Below are 17,557 nucleotides of genomic sequence, written 5' to 3'. Positions count from 1 at the left end.
GATTCGATATCGTATAGAGGTTACACTTAAAGATTATGTTTGCATTGTCTTTGTATATACACGCCCTTATGTTTTTCCCTTCACCTATATATTGGTATCGATCTCCTCTGTTACTCTTTAGTCCTTCCATCCACTGGTATAGTCCGGGTCAACTTACTTCATACAGTAAGGGTGAAACCTAACCATTTTTCCCCCCATTACTACATATGCTAGTGGATTGTGATGATTTTCTAGTTTGCAGGTTGAATTTTCTTTTGCCAACTTCGTTTCCAATTTCGATACTGACTGATCACAACACTCCTCAATATTAGCCATTCCCTCCCACCGAACATCCTCATATTCATCTTCTTTCACTGTGGCTGTTCCTCGACTTTGGAATTCCCTACCAAGTAATATCAGGGACTGTCAGACATCAAACCAATTTAAGAATAGACAAACAAAATATTTTTCTAATAATTCTTGTTAACAATAATAGCTGTTTCAGATTTCTCAATGTTTAATGGTGATATATATCACGGAATAAATATTTAAATTATTCATTATTAGTATTATTATTATTATTATCATTATTATTATTATTATTATTATTATTATTATTACCACTATTTCTTAGCAATGTTTATTATTGTCACACTAACATTATTTATCCAACTTTCATTATTTACTTTCATGTTGTTTTATGGTCTAGATATTAATGTAATAACTATGTAACCAATTGTATTCAATTAGAATTAGAGTCTGGCTGGGCGGAAGAGAAGGCCTACTGGCCTTAGGTCTGCCAGATTAAATAAATAAATTAAATTTTAAAAAATACTACAAATGGTAGTTTATTTTGTAACTAGTATGTTGGCAGCTGAGACAAATATCGATAATATTTGTCGTTACTGGAGTTCCATGAAATTGAAATTGTACTAGATTTCTGAGCCTGAACATATTAATAATTAATTGCTATCAGTGTTAATATTAATACATAATAGTTATTTTATGTGTTGCGTTGTGGTTATAATTCAAGACTATAATCAGGAAAGTTTTCGGAGTTAGTACTAATAATTTCATGCGGTCAAACAAAATACATTTTTAAGTTAGGTCTCGTGAGTCAATTGTTTAGTCAAACCAATAAATTTCGTATTGCCAGACAAAATACTTGACATGCTGATCACTTTCTCGTATAGTTTGTCTATGAAAGTATGTTACAAATTATTGAAATATTTAGAATAACCTTCCAACATAAAGTACGGTAAAGTTGCCTAATTCCGTGATACTCCTAATTCCGTGATACGTTTTTTTTTTACTGAATGTCACGGGTTTAGGTATCTAGCTAGGAAATTCACCGATGTCTCAAAATCGTTTGAGAAATATGTCTGGCGCTATGGTCGAACAGCAAAGCTTTGACTGACATTCCATTTTAAAAAGTATCACGGGATTAGGGGTATCACGGAAATAGGAAACTTTACCCTACAGAAAGTAAATAAGTCATTTAGTACGAAGGATCGTGTAATATCTGGTAACAGTTGGCAACACTGACAAAACGGCAATATTTGCTGTTTAGGAATAGTTCTTATGTGACCCTCAATATAGCCTAGTGTCGTCCGTTATTTCTAGCTGCACACAGACAGAAAAATGATGAAAGTCCGTCCTTTCTCTTATCCATAAATCCTTAATTAATGGTATTATGTATTTGCTGCTTATAATAGAATCTACAGCACTCTCTCCATTGGCATTAACAAACGTTAATTCTCTCTTTTGGTCTCTCCTATATTTTCCATTTAAAATCTGAAAGCTAAATGATTCACAAGCTAGTTGTAACTGTCCTACAGTTAAGTTTATATTTATCTTATTCACAACAACTGCAAAAGAAAAATGTAAAAAAAGTATTTATATTATACAGGGACATCATTTTATTTTTACTAACATTTTTAATATTAACCTGGCTATACCTTTGGATCAACGCCGTTTGCTACTTCCTTTCCACGACTGGAGTTCGATGATACTGGCGTGATGTACAAACAAATCACTTTACTAGGTATAGGAGGGAAGAAATGTAGTTCATCCATTTACGTAAACGAGGAAATATCGCGATTTTGAGTTTGATAATTTTCATTAGGTTTTTGTTTATTCAAAATACAGTACAGTATTAACAAAGAGTGTATTTACTCGCGAACTGAGCTGTCCATGTGGACGTATTCATTATGCAGTGTATATTATACTGTCTACTGTATAAAGGATGAAGTTGAATTGAAAAATAATCATAATATGGATATTTAAACACATTTTTTTAATGGTGGCCGTTCATTTAAATACAGGCTTCAGTTCTTTTGTGCATATTATCGTACTATAGACTATTGTACCTAATCCCAATTACCAGTTTCGTCCTTCGTACTAGTAACTCATGTTGAAATAATTCTGTACCTACTCTATAAAAGAGTACGTTACGTACTGTAAATTCAATCTTCACTTTCGCCCGATCCGAAAAGATAAAATTACTCAGACATACTATCTACTGTCCGTCCGGGTGGTTATGTCGTAGGGTTGTAGAAAGGGGAGAAATCACGTGACAGTTAATTACTTAACGAGGCCCTTTTATTTAAGTTATTTTAAACAGTTGTATAATATTACCTAGACGTCCAATTCCTAACAGAAATTAATGTTTTCAGAAAAGAGGTAAGATAGCCCAGCCACTAGCTGGCGAATGAAAGCTGGTGAGGGAAACCGGGATACGACGTAGGCAAATGGACGACAGTACCTGTGCGAAAATGATTCAATATTGAAAGCTCTTTCGTCACTGGAAAACGGGAACATATTTTTGGAACGTACTGTTTACTACGACGGTAAGGCTACTATGACTGTATATGCGGTCTTAAATCTGTGTGGAGGACGGTTGAGCTTCATTAGTAGAAGGGGTGGGAGTGAAGTACATTCAAAAACTCAGATACAATAAAAATTGAAGTAAAAATAAAATGATGTCCCTGTATTATCTCTACTTGGTTGAAAACTTCAACCCTAATATACAAATGTAAAATAGGGTTTGTATGTGGGGGAAAAAAATGCATTACAAAATGTAGTTCCCTACCTTCTGCATTAACCACCTTATCTTTGCTGCATATATTCGCTTTTCTCACTTCCTTTTTACCGTTCACCCAATCTCCGAAAGAAATATTTTCTATTTCGATCCTCGAATTATAATACCCATTAACAATAATGACGCATCGGGACAGCTCACACGCAGATCTACCATTTTCTCCGCCAGGTCTTCGTAGACAAACGTGTTGCAATAAGTCGATGATGATGGCTGATGGTATAAGCCAATAATTATCATTAGTATAGCGCCACTCCTTACACTAGCATATATCAAAACTCCTAAATTAATACCAATTTCTTTAACCTCAATATATGCAGATGATCTGATTTTGATATTTCCATCAATTAATGGACTGCAACAGGAACTTCACTGCTTAGAGAGTTATTGTAGTCAATGGGGTATGACTTAATACAGACAAGACCAAGACAATTACTTTTAAAAATGGGTCTGTATATAGACCTTAAAGAATATGGAGGTGATTTATATTCGTATGCTGATGACACTGTTTTACGTTTTAGTGGAAAAACTTGGACTGATGCTTATTATAATGCAAATTGCGGCTTAAATTTAATAAAAATATGGTTCGATTTAAATTCACTTGTAATTAATAGAAATAAAACAATAGCTATCCCATTTTCTTTAAATAATAAAGGTAATAAACCAATTTCATCTATACTACAAATTAAAATACATAATTCTGATTGTTCCGATATAAATTGCAATTGTTCAGTTATTAATGAAGTTAATGAGATGATGAAAGAGTAATGGAACGGAGAAAAATTCTCCCCGGCGCCGGGATTTGAACCCGGGTTTTCAGCTCTACGTGCTGATGCTTTATCCACTAAGCATCCGGTGTGGCTTAGTGGATAAAGCATCAGCACGTAGAGCTGAAAACCCGGGTTCAAATCCCGGCGCAGGAGAGAATTTTTCTCCGTTCCATTACTCTTTCATCGTATGATGACGCAGAATATCTGCATGGAAATATCATATGTACTTCGGTACATTAAAACAATATATAAGATATGCGTAAATCACTTCGTGATTTAAGACGGCGCTTATTCCGTCGGATCCCGGCCAACTAGTCACTCATAACGAGTGCACCTCGGCACATGTGTGGACTTCAGTCCTACGTTCATAGACATCTATGACGTAGTGCAGAGGGCGGCCACTAGAGGGAACCCAAGAGTTGGAGCTTAATCTGAGACGATTCTGTTCGACGCCGGGGTGGTATCCGGTGTGGCTTAGTGGATAAAGCATCAGCACGTAGAGCTGAAAACCCGGGTTCAAATCCCAGCGCCGGAGAGAATTTTTCTCCGTCCCATTACTCTTTCATCGTATGATGACGCAGAATATCTGCATGGAAATATCATATGTACTTCGGTACATTAAAATAATATAGAAGTTAATGAGGTTAAATACTTAGGTATAACTATTGATAATCATTTAAAATGGAATAATCATATTCATTATATTTGTAATAAATTACGTGAAACATTGTTACTTTGTTATTCTAAAAAATATTTTGTCACTTAACTGTTTACGTGTAATTTGTTTAGCATTATTTCAATCTATATTTATGTATGGTGTTATAGTTTAGGGTGGAACTTATAAATCTAACCTTTATCCGTTAATTTTACTACAGAAAAAAGTATTAAAAATTTGTTTAAAAAAGCAGAAAGATTACCCAACTGAATTGTTGTTTAAACTTTTCAAAGTTTTCAACATTAAACAAATTTATTATTTTATTTTATTAAAATATTTTCATAGAAATTTTAATAACTTTGAAAAGTATATACATAAATATAGAACTAAAAATATGAATTCTCTGCGTTTGTCTGAACCAAAATGTAAAACCTATGCAGCTTTTTATCATAGCATGAGTCAAGGTCCCAGATTATTAAACAAAATTTTATTCCAATAATATTTCAACAACGAATCCTCTCCAAATTAATAAAAAAAATAAATAAAATTGTATTGGATTTACAGTTTGGTTTAAACATATTAAACACTATTTAATCTGTATTCACTCTCAATTTTAATTTTATTTTTGTCAGTATTGGAATCCTCTCCTGAGCACGAGTCTTACTCATTCAGGAGTGGGCAAGTTTATCTTACATTGTATTTATTAATTTGTATTCATTTCAAACTTACTAGCAATAAAGTAAAATAAAATAAAATAAAATAAAATAAATAAATAAAATAGCAGGGATGAGACATGGACATACGCTGGCCACATATTGGAAAATGTGAAACATTTCATATATTTAGGGGTTAATTCATCAATGAATGGGAGATGGACTAAGCATAACTTTTGTTCTAGGGACACAGAAATTTGATAATTTTCTCTACAATATCTCGAGTGTGCCCAAAGATTCATTCAAGCAAAATTCTGGCTACTATTCATATGATACTCGAAATGAAAATGTCATTAGTCTCTCTAAGAACATTACGTAAATTTTTTAGTCATATCTTCTTTACTTGTATTCCAAAATTTTTAATTTCTTTCCTGACAACATTCGCGACCACAAAATCAAAATTTTCTTTGAGATATTCATTAAAATATTATCTAGTAATTACTGTTTTTATAGGCTGGACGACAATTGGAGAAAAGATGTACAAACTAAAGATTAAATACTGCTATTCCTGCCAAAATTGGTATTGAGAACACATGGGTTTCCTTCAGTCTATTTATTCCTAAATTTATATATATAGTATAATGCTTTAATAACAAAATCACAGTCCTCCTTAAAGAATTTATTATTATCAATCATTCAGAGAGTTAAATTATTGTATTTCAACAAACTTTTATTTGTCTTAATATAACAATTACTATTTCCCGGAAGTTCGTTAAGAAAAATCCTGTTATACTTGTGTCATATTTTATTGTTTCATAATATGAAGTATTGTAAAGACAAAAATCCTATTAATTTACGTTACTTAAATATTTCTAATGTAAAGAGATAGGTTTGGAAGTAAATCCCGAAAAGAGAAGGTAGGCTATATGATTGTCTCGTGACTAGAACACAGTACGAAATAGAAATATAAAAATTCGAAATTTATCGTTTGAAAAGCTGAAAAAATTGAAATATTTTGTAGGAACAAAAACAAATATAAGTGACACTTGGGAGGAAATTAAACACACAATATATGCGAGAAATGCCTCATATTATTCGGTTGAGAAACTTTCGTCATCCAGTCTGCTCTCAAAAAAGCTGAAAGTTAAAATTTATAAAACAGTTATATTACCGGTTGTTCTGTATGGTTGTGAAACTGTACAAGTGATCTCACTTTGAGAGAGGAACAGAGGTTAAAGGTGTTTAAGAATAAGATGTTTAGGAAAATATTTGGGGCTAAGAGAAATGAAGTTACAGGAGAATGGAGAAAGTTACACAACGCAGAACTTCACGTATTATATTCTTCACTTGGCATAATTAGGAACAGTAAATCAAGACGTTTGAGATGGGCAGGGCATGTAGCACGTATGGGCGAATCCAGAAATGAATATAGAGTGTTAGTTGGGAGGTCATATGGAAAAATCTTTGGGGAGGCCGAGACGTAGATGAGAAGATAATATTAAAATGTATTTAAGGGAAGTGGGATATGATAGTAGGGACTGCATTAATCTTTTTCATGAGAGGGACGGATGGCGGGCTTATGTGAGGGCGGCAATGAACCTCCGGGTTCTCTAAAAGCCACAAGTAAAATATTTCTAATACATCAGGGATAAAGAACTGAGAGAAAGGGAGAGGGGTGGAAGCATGGGGAAAGCATTGGTTCCCCTTCCACAATCCACGCGTAGAATGACGTCTCCGTGATCCATCCACAACCATGTGGCGGATTACAACAAACCGATACTCATCAACAAAATGACGAAAGTATTTCCGGTCACAATAATTATAACACTAAAATTAACCAACAATTTTGCATTAAATGCATTACATGTACAGTATAATGATATGTAAACGAATACAATACGATACGACCGTATGTAAAAATAAGAATGTCATTTGGAAATACTTCAATGCACAATTTCTCATTTAAATTCAATTGCATATAATGAACTGAATAATACCAAATGTTTAAATAAAACGTATTCTTGTTTTAGTCTTAGCGGATTAGAGTAACTTTAGTCATGAATAAAAATACTTGAATATACTTTATTTCAAAATATTTTGATATAAAAAAACATTAAACATCTTTTCCTTTTACTGGTATTTAGACCTGTATAACAAGATTATATGTAAAAATTAAACCATCCCTAACATTCTGAAAAGTATAAAAGTACATGACTTCCATTTAAAGTAAAATTGACTACAATAATCTCATAATAAAAACTAAAACAAATTTAATTTCTCGTCCACACCTGTGGAGTAACGGTCAGCGCGAAACCAGGTGGCCCGGATCCAAATCCCGGTCGGGGCAAGTTACCTGGTTGAGGTTTTTTCCGGGGTTTTCCCTCACCCAATACGAGCAAATGCTGGGTAACTTTCTGTGCTGGACCCCGGACTCATTTCACCGGCATTATCACCTTCATTTCATTCAGGCGCTAAATAACCTAGATATTGATACAGCGTCGTAAAATAACCCAATAAAATTTAAAAAAAAATAATTTCTCGTGTGAATATAAAGGAAAATCTTTGTTGCAATTAACTTAGTTTCAACTACAACGTGCACCACATCTGTGCATTTTTCTATGTTCACCAGATTTGTTATATTAGGTTATACTGAAGCTATAAACGCATAAAGCATGAGAAGGGAAATCAGATGTGCATCTGTCAATTTAGAGCGACCATCGCACTTAATAAGTTCATTTTCTAGAATATGTATAGAACCAAACACACAACTCATACGTGCAGCGTAAGCTCGCGTGCTTTGTGATTCTTTACAGAAGTAAAGAAGCACGTATTCATTTTTCCATTGCTCTTTAAAAAGGTAATTTTCCGAACGACATTGCATTGGATTCCATTACTAGACAGTGAATATATATCCCCCCCTCCCACAAACTTAGCATGTGAATGACGCGTGGAGTTAAAGGAAGGGATGAATTACGTATTACGGTTTGTGACGTATGCCATAACTGGTGTTCAGTTCTGCATCCCTGTATACAAGGTGATTCACGAGGATTTACCGTCCCTTACGGAGCTTATTTCCGAAGACATTCTGAGCAAAAAATTTCATATAAACATTTGTCCTAACCTCAATATTTTCAGATTTACACTAAATTCAAGTTGTTTGTAAAATACCTTTTTTTTTCTTTAGTTTTAAGAGTAAAAGAATATTACAAATAGAAGATGAACTATTCAGTAGTATCATTTCTTTAAATGGCCAGTGTTCTCAAGCTCAAAATGTTGTCAGTTGCTTTGTATAGATTTTGTTTTTTAATCTTTAACTAAAAATGACATCATTCTTACGCACTTATCACAAAAATCGTTTCATACGACTTTAGGAACTCGATTCTTTACAGTTTAATTATGGATCCTAATGTACAGTCTTAAAGAATTTACAAGAGTGGCGTGATTTGTAACAATTGTTGTGACAAATGCGTAAGAAAATGTAATTTTGTAGTTAAAAATCGAAAAAACAATGTGTAAAAGCAACTATGGAATTTACAACACATTTTTAGCTTCAGTATACTAGCTAATTAAGCAAATGATACTCCTAAATAATTCATTCATTATCTGTAATATTCTTTTATCCTTAAAACTCAAGAATAATGGTATTTTACAAACAATTTCAAATTAGTGTAAGTCTGAAAATATTGAGATAGGACAAATATTTATGTGATAATTTTTGCTCAGAATGTCTTCGGAAATAAGCTCCCTAAGGGACGGTAAATCCTCGTGAATCACCTTGCATATAATTATTTCGTAATTTCCACTTTTGTCTAGTCTTGTACACTATCAATGTAAATTTTTCTGACTGAAAATGTTGTAATTTAATATTCTGCAAATAGCGAACTACATTGTAAATATTGTTGATTGTAGTAAACAAACTTTCCACACCTGACATAATTATGAATATTAAATCCAGACATTTGAGATGGGCAGGGCGTGTAGCACGTATGGGCTAATCCATAAATGCATATAGTTCGGAATTTGTAGTTTTTTTTCTGGTGTTAACAGGCTGAAACTAGTCAACAAGGTACCGCACATAGTATTTAACAAGCGAACGCAAAAAAAATATATATTTCGAAGTGATATAGTGTTAAAAGTTGTGTAATCAAGATGCATATAGTGCTAGTTGGAAGACCGGAGGGAAAGAGATCTTCGGGGAGGCCGAGACATAGATGGGAAGATAAAATGAAAATGGATTTGAAGGAGGTGGAATATGATGGTGGAGACTGGATTAATCTTTCTCAGGATAGGGACCGATGGCGGGCTTATGTGAGGGCGGCAATGAACCTCCTGGTTTCTTAAGAGACATTTTTAATAAGTAGTAAACAAACTGTATGATTATAATGCGCACATATTCTACTCTGTAATGAGAAATAAATTACTTTTACTATTAAATCCTCTTTACATTTTATTATGAAAATTGAAAATTCTTTATTTCACGCTAATTCCTATTGGCCAGCCATATCCCATCAATTTTTTTTTATTAGAGAACTATATATTTACGTAACTGGAAAGGACTTTCTGACAAAAATAGTAGGTAGACGGAAGTGTAATATGTGAAAGCTTTTATTACTTCATGTTCCAATACATATCATTTTAATTAAACGCAGGAAGAAACGTTGCCATGGCATTGCTTAAGATGAACTGCTAGGCTTGATAGCACTGCCATGTGGTGTCGATGATGTCCACACACTCGCTGATGGCCTTGTCTTGTACGTTGTTGGTGCACCCAGTGAAGTTACCAACCCGTGATGGAACCTGCCTCCTGTAGTCTGCCATCACGCTCAGAATGGCGGCCATCAGCTTGTCCCTTCCGTCGAAGACCTGCACACCCACTGTGTTCAGACAGTCTGCCATGCCGTCGCTGTTGTTCTGGTTGGTGTTGACACAGTCTGTGACGTTGCCATTAGCAACACCCAATCGCTCTTGAGCCAAGGCGACCAAATTGTCGAGAGTCTGGTAGTACGGCTGCAGATCTGCAGACGCGTTCTGCAGGCATACCTGGATTCCTGGTCCTAAAAACCAATAATGATCATGTTAAGTGTTAGGGGAAAATACCACAATATAAAGCTCTTCGCAAATGAATTTATGGTAAAGTCCACATATAAACAACTTGTAGGGTAATTGCGCATTGTGTAGTGGGATGTAGGAATAACGAACATCTACCGCAGTCGCTATGCAGGCGAACATGACACATCCGATGGCTTTACTGGTCCTTGTTTTTAATGCCCAACATCATAGGACATTATGCATCATAACTTTGAAAATACGAATTTGCGGGAAAAGTTGTCTGGAACATTTCAGTCCTATTTTTACCTCTGTATTACACCTACAACATTTGTACAGATGTTTATGAATCATTCTGTATGTTCTAATTGTCTTTCACTTGAAAATGTATTTAAATTGACACTTTAACTTTTATAATTGAGCCCTTCCATGATTAATATCCACGAGCCGTCACTTACGTTATGCCTTAAGTATTATTACGATTATTATTATATTATTATTATTATTATTATTATTATTATTATTATTATTATTATTAATTGTATTCTTCACCTGACATAATTAGGAACATTAAATCCAGACGTTTGACATGGGCAGGGCATGTAGCACGTATGGGCGAATCCAGAAATACATATAGTGTGTTAGTTGGGAGACCGGAGGAAAAAACCTTTAGGGAGGCCGGGACGTAGATGGGAGGATAATATATTTGATGGGCGATCATAAGAGTACAAGTCAATTTTTGGGCGAAATTGAGATATGTACAGTTTTGTCATCATCAGCTCGATATCTATGTCTGGTAAAAAGAGTACAAGTCAAAACCTGCTGTAGAACGCCGCATTCTCTGATGCACATACCAGTATCTTTAAACTCATGTACGATGTTAAACAGTTTTTTTGCTCTCCTGTAAAATAAGGTTTTTTGACTTGTAGTCTTATGATCGCCCATCAAAGATATTAAAATGGATTTGAGGGAGGTGAGATATGATGATAGAGACTGAATATATCTTGCACAGGATAGGGACCGATGGCGGGCTTATGTGAGGGCGGCAATGAACCTTCGGGTTCCTTAAAAGCCATTTGTAAGTAAGTAAGCAAGTTTAATTATTGCTTAAAGCTCGTTGTATATTGAGTTTTATTTAGAAAATCAGTATTGTTAGACGACTCTAATTTTGCTGATACTAATGCAGGAAACAATAAAATAATAATAATAATAATAATAATAATAATAATAATAATAATAATAATAATAATAATAATAATAAACTCGAAGAGAGAGGAACAGAAGTTTTCACTTACCGGCTTCCTGGAGGATGGTCTGGTACTTGGGGTCATTCTTATTTGTGCAAGACGTTCCATCCACGCCTGCTGCAGGAGTCTTGAAAGCGATGGCCATTTTAGTTTCGGTAATAAGAGCTATTAATCCTTCAGGGTCTGAACTCTGGATCTTCATACTTTGGAGCAAGTTGTTTGCATCTTGTTTTGCATTGCCAGCCATTCGTTTGAAGTTGTTGGCGAGTTTGGAAATCTTGCCATATGCGTGTTGCACCATGTCGTCAATGGAAGCTATAGGCTCGCCTGGGGCATATCCGAACTGAGTCGCAGCAGACAGGCCCTGTGGGCGTTCATATGAGTACATGAGTCAGTAGGAGTAGTAGTAGCAGTAGGAATAGTAGTAGTGGCAGTATCATTTTATTAACATCGTTTGGACTGCAGACTTTATTTCGCGAGATATTCAATGAGAAAATTTCTTCCTCCATAAGTAGAGATGGTAGATTTTTGCAACTTGAAATTAAGTAATGCAGCATTTTAGCACTTTCATGACCGGTTTTTCAAAGTATTGTTAGAAAATTTAACGACTGTTAAACTCTAAACAGTTTGTTAATGAATAAAATTGTATGTTTTCAACACCAGTTTGGTTTAACAGATTGTTAACAGTTTGTTAATTTTAAAAGTAGGATTTCGGGCAGTTAACTCGTTTAACAGTTAGCTAAATATGGCCGATGTCTCCACAGCTGTTCGAACAGAGTTGCGAAATTAATATTTTGTGTCTCTCTGTGGGGAATGTTTAGCATATGACGGGTAATAAAACACTTAAAAATACTTTGGACTGTTTAAATACATCAATGTTATTTTATTTCTTTCGTATTTCGTATCCATAATATCAATGAGGAAATATAACCTACAACTTTCATTTGTCAACTGTTTGTTTATGGAGCGTGGCCTACTATAACAGGTTGTCATTTTATGCAAGTTTCATGACTCACTCTGTAATAGAGAATTTAAAGATTAATTTTAGCCAATCAAAAATTGTCTTACTGTACATGTACCAACTGCTGTTGAGTAGTTAAAATAGTGCTAACAGACGTTATAGTTAAGAGTTGGTTATCTTAAAAAAAATTATGTTGAACAAATGGAAAATACATTAACAAAAGCGTTAAAAATAAACAGACTGTTAATTTAACATTCGTTAAGCAAAATTAAACATTACTTTGACAAACTGGCCATTAATGTTGTAATTTATCATTTTTTAACGGTTTTGAATGAAATATTTTTGTGGAAAGTTTAATAAATTATTTGAAGGTTTTAATATGTAAACTTTGTAGGTTTTCGAGTTACAATTCTTGAAAATAATACACGAGTAATAGTTATTTATGTAACTTCTCAAGAAAGCGAGTCTTTATGGTAAGAGTCAGATGTTTGAGAACATGTCTTAGACTAAGCTGCAACAGCGCGGGGATTTTTTTATTTATGATATTCAATCACTTTCTTTTTACTAGGTCTACAGCAGTTTTCCTTTCAATCGTATTTTTACTATTATATCTCATACTTACAAACTGGCACAGCGCAATAGCGAGGAGGATTTTAGCAGCCATGGCTTCGATGTTTCTTCCTGTATTCTGTGGAAGGTGAAGTGTGCCTATGTGCTTGATTGTCGGTGCTTTTATAATTCTACTCCTACAGGTACAATAGTTACGCATTGTAACAGATTTAAAACACAGCAAGCTGAATCAATATACCTACACGGAGCCCGTAAATTTGGTGATGTCGTTGAAGGAGTTCGATTTCGTGATTGTACAGGTGTTGTTTATCAGTTTACATATAGTCAAGGTTTTGATTATTTGGGTAGCGTGGGACTCTATTCGGAAATACGCCATTTTGGAGTTGTAGTAGTAGTTGTGGTTGTTTTTTCGGAGGCGTTAGCATCTGTTGCTTCTTGTGCCCTTTCAGTAATATTGTAAAAAGTAAGTCTGTAGCCTTCACACACGGCAGAAGAGACATTTACTTAGTGTCGATCACTACAACACTCACTATGGTTCCTACACAAGGCGTAAGCAAGCATGGAACCGATCGCTATAGTCAATAAAAAACGCACTTGATCTAGCTACGACATGTCGTGATGTAGGAATAAAATGGTTCTTTTTGCATTTTTTACGATTATTAATTTTTCAAGAGAGAGGCTTGAAGTTTGAAAATTAAGAAAAACTTGTCATTTTTAATCCAATTCTCATGAAATTCCGTTATCATTAAGGTAAGACAGTCTGTGACAGGAATTTCATAATCAAAAGTCTTTACTCAAATAATAATTTTTCAAATTGAACTTTTTTGTGCTGAAAAAAAGTGAGAAATTGACAGAATTCTTTACGGCTATAACCAGGCTTCGAGACTTTGGACCCGATACAATAAGTTTACTGTGCATGCACTATAGGTTGTTGACTCGCTGCAGGTAGATAGAGATGTGTTGAGGTAACAACGTTGCTATTTAGAGTAGAGTACGGTAGTATGGGGAAACACACACATATGTACAGCTGTCAAAAGGAAAAGTGGCCGCTCTCCTGAAACAAAGTTCCCTTCGGGTATCTTCGCTACAATTCGGAGACAGGCGATGTTACATGTTGTTGGACCACGTTGCCTGATATCTACAGTTATAATTGAAGTATACTGTGTGTTATTCGATAGCATAATGGTAGCGTTCAGGCCTCTTATTCATGAGGTCCTGCGTTCGACTACAACCTAGTGCTTTTTATGTCCTTTTTTGTTCTGTTTTTGAGAGAGACAAACTAGACATAATGGCTCCTTTCTCTTTTACGATTATTTTAGTAATTAACATCAGGTTCATTAATATATTATGCCATGACTTTATCATTATCATTATGATATTGTGGCTGCAAATGGAAAGAAAAAAGATTTTATTCTCAATAAAATATCTTTCGTGCCATAAACATAACAAATTTACTGGCGTCGGCCTTAAAACATTCAAACAATTAAGCGTTCAAAAAACAAAACAAAAAGCCACAATTCAATATTTAGTCTATCTTCCTCTTATCTCGATCATCTTGCAGTCGAGTGGGCATGGAATTGACTAGTCTTTGCAAATAGCGACTGTTCTTAGACACGATATTCCAGGCATTCTGAACATACACACATAAATGTTCTGTCCATGGGCAGGTCTTTCATTCAAACACAGCAATCTCCAATCTTTCCTATTTTCTGCCTTCCTCTTAGTCTCCGCATATGATCCACATATCCTAATGTCGTCTATTATTCTTTTCAACCAGAGACCCAACCAATTCCTTTTTTTCTTTCTAATCAGTTTCAGCATCATTCTTTCTTCACTCACTTTTTCAAACACAATTTTATTTCTTATTCTGTCTGTCCACTTCACACGCACCGTTCTTCTCCACATCCACATTTCAAATGCTTCAATTCGTTTCTCTTCATTTCGTCGTAATGTCCATGTTCTTTCCCCATACAATGCCACACTCCACACAAAGCACTTCACTAGTCTCTTCCTTAGTTCTTTTTCCAGAGGTCCGCAGAAGATCCTTCTTCTTCTTCTTCTTCTTCTATTAAAAGCTTCCTTTGTTCATGTTTGCAGTTTTCTTGGGAAGGATAGGCCTAAATGCGGTAACATCCCGTTGCTTTCCGCACACCACTATTTCTTTCGCATCTTATTAAATTCCAGGGGCCCAAGCGTGGAGATGAGGAGAGTGGATTCGACTAATTGGGCCCTCCGGACTTCACCAAAAGTCACGGCAAGGGTTAAATATTAATTCTATCAGGATGTTTGACCCGGTCAGAGACCGGGAAATCTCAATTAGCCTTTGCCCCCCGCATCCTGGACTAGCTTCTACGAATCATCAGAAAATCTTAGAGTGTGATTGGGCCAATTTTTCCGAAAATGTTTCCACACTTTTGCTCTCGTAGCTCAGCGGACGAACGTCGGAATTTAGATGTCAACGTCTCAGGTTCAATTCCTGGTTACTCCTTTTCATTTTATTGTGGTTCAAAATAGTATAATGTAATAATACAAAAAGAAAAACTAATACCAGTATTATGCAATTGGATTTTTCCAAACCTAATATTAAATTTATGTTATTTATATCGCTAAAGAACGATTACAATATAAATAACTTGAATATTATTTATACAGTATCACTAAAGAACGATAACAGAATATAAATGATAAATATCGGTTTGTTTAATTAATATATTGTGAAAGAACAATAACAATATAAATAACTTGAATATTGTTTTATAATGCTAATGAAGGAAAACAGAATATAAATGATAACTTGAATATTATTTAAATCGCTAAAGAACGATAACAATATAAAGAACGTGAATATTATTCATATCGGAATTTCACAGATTTATTACAGATGTATTTAAGAAATTGTAGAAGAATAGTAATTAGTAACAGTGTCCTATTTATTCTTCTTGGAGCCAAATTTGTAACTTTTAAAAGTGTGGTTACTATGTTGAAGTGTATGTGTTGGCTTGATTTGTTATGTATGTGAGTCAGTTATGGGATGCTTGATGTCGTCGCAATGTCGTAATTATAGTTTGATTGTGTTTGTGTGGCTATTGTGTATTAATTTATGATGTATGGTACGGAAAGCTGCATATTTGTGTTATAGAAGTGTTACGTATGTGTGTTGTTAATGTTTTTGTATGCTTCAAATTGATACCTGATATTTGTTTTGCAATCGCAATGCCTAATTTACGGATTGTTTATGTTTTGTTTACATCGCGTAAGCTAATTTAATTTTCTTTTCCATTTCTCTTTATGCTTATCTTTTTTGTGTATAAAACTATAGCCCTAACATACATATGTAAAATAGGGCTAACCCCCCTTGGAGATACAATAATAATTATTATTCATATCGTTATAATACGATAACAGAATACAAATAATGACCTGAATTTTATTCGTATCTCTAAAGAACGATAACAAAATATAAATAACGTGATATCCATAAAGAACGATAACTGGATATAAATGATAATTTGAATATCATTCGCTAAAGAACGATTAAAAAATAAAATGAAAACTTGAAGAAGGCCCGAACCCACGACCTTTGAATCATTAAACAAGCACTCTACCGCTGGTCTACGAGGAGCAGATATGGAACACTTTCATAGTTCCGGAACTGCTTGTACAAGCACATGCATCGTGTAACATCGTCGCGACCCGAAGTGGACTTTGAAAATATTCGCTGTTCACGAGTGCGGCCACTTTTTTTTTTGACAGCTGTACATTCTGAAAGTAAATATACATTACACAATGATAATGTTAAAAGAATGTGAAAAACATTTATTCTCCTGTCTTTTATAAGGATTTGTGTTTAATTATACACAGTGTTAGTGGTGGAAATAAGCATGTAGCAATTTTAATTTTTTCATTTATCTTATTGGTCGTCTTTAGGAAGTGCAGTTACAGTACCGAATTGCAATGTACTACAAGATACATTCTCAGTGTCTCAAACGTAAATCTTTTTCGGTTATCTGCCAAAGTTTGTACTGTAGAAAGCTGCGCTCTACGTCGCATGACGTGATAGGAGCAAAACGAAAAAACCTAACATCATTGCAGTCTCCAAGAGACAGTCCTTTATTCTCGGGTGACTCTATGTCCACTAATTTGCTGTTTATGTTACACAATGTTCCATATCCGTTATTTTTACATAAATTGATTTCCACTTCTGTTTTACACGTTCAGTAACCGGTGTGCTTGATGTCTCATTAATTCTCTGCATCATTTTCTAAATTAATTTGAGGGCTTCCGGCATCTCTTGCTCTGACTTTTCTAACCGTGTAATAGTTTCAGACACAGTTTGTATGAAAACCAAATTATTCGTCAGAACCTTCAAATCCAGAGCGTTTTCCTTTGCGTATTTGTTGGCATTCATTCTACAGTACCCCCACCCACTATACTCTTTACCACTATACTCAGTACGCCGTTATGCGGATTTCCCACTGAACTGCTCTATTGGGTCCGAAGTCTCGAAGCCTGGTTATAACTTAAGGAAAGAAAACGAGGACAAGAGCTGAAGTTAACATCAATAGTATCTTTTTCTTAG

The 17,557-nt window shown here is 34.5% G+C and overlaps 1 protein-coding gene across 1 annotated transcript; it reads right to left on the bottom strand.

Annotated features, from left to right (window-relative positions):
* Positions 1-9,750: 9,750 nt before the first annotated feature.
* On the bottom strand, positions 9,751-13,129 carry LOC138713796 (uncharacterized). Its single transcript, XM_069846220.1, has 3 exons — positions 13,031-13,129; positions 11,496-11,811; positions 9,751-10,208 (listed from the first exon to the last, which is right to left on the bottom strand). Exons 1-3 carry the CDS (start codon positions 13,070-13,072, stop codon positions 9,841-9,843), a joined length of 726 nt encoding a protein of 241 aa, XP_069702321.1. The 5' UTR covers positions 13,073-13,129; the 3' UTR covers positions 9,751-9,840.
* Between the last annotated feature and the right edge of the window lie 4,428 nt (positions 13,130-17,557).

This window comes from Periplaneta americana, chromosome 14 (assembly GCF_040183065.1).
Source record: "Periplaneta americana isolate PAMFEO1 chromosome 14, P.americana_PAMFEO1_priV1, whole genome shotgun sequence".
In the NCBI taxonomy this organism is placed as follows: Eukaryota; Metazoa; Arthropoda; class Insecta; order Blattodea; family Blattidae; genus Periplaneta; species Periplaneta americana.
Note: the sequence above shows the minus strand (reverse complement) of the source record. Positions and strands in the feature narration are given on the sequence as shown.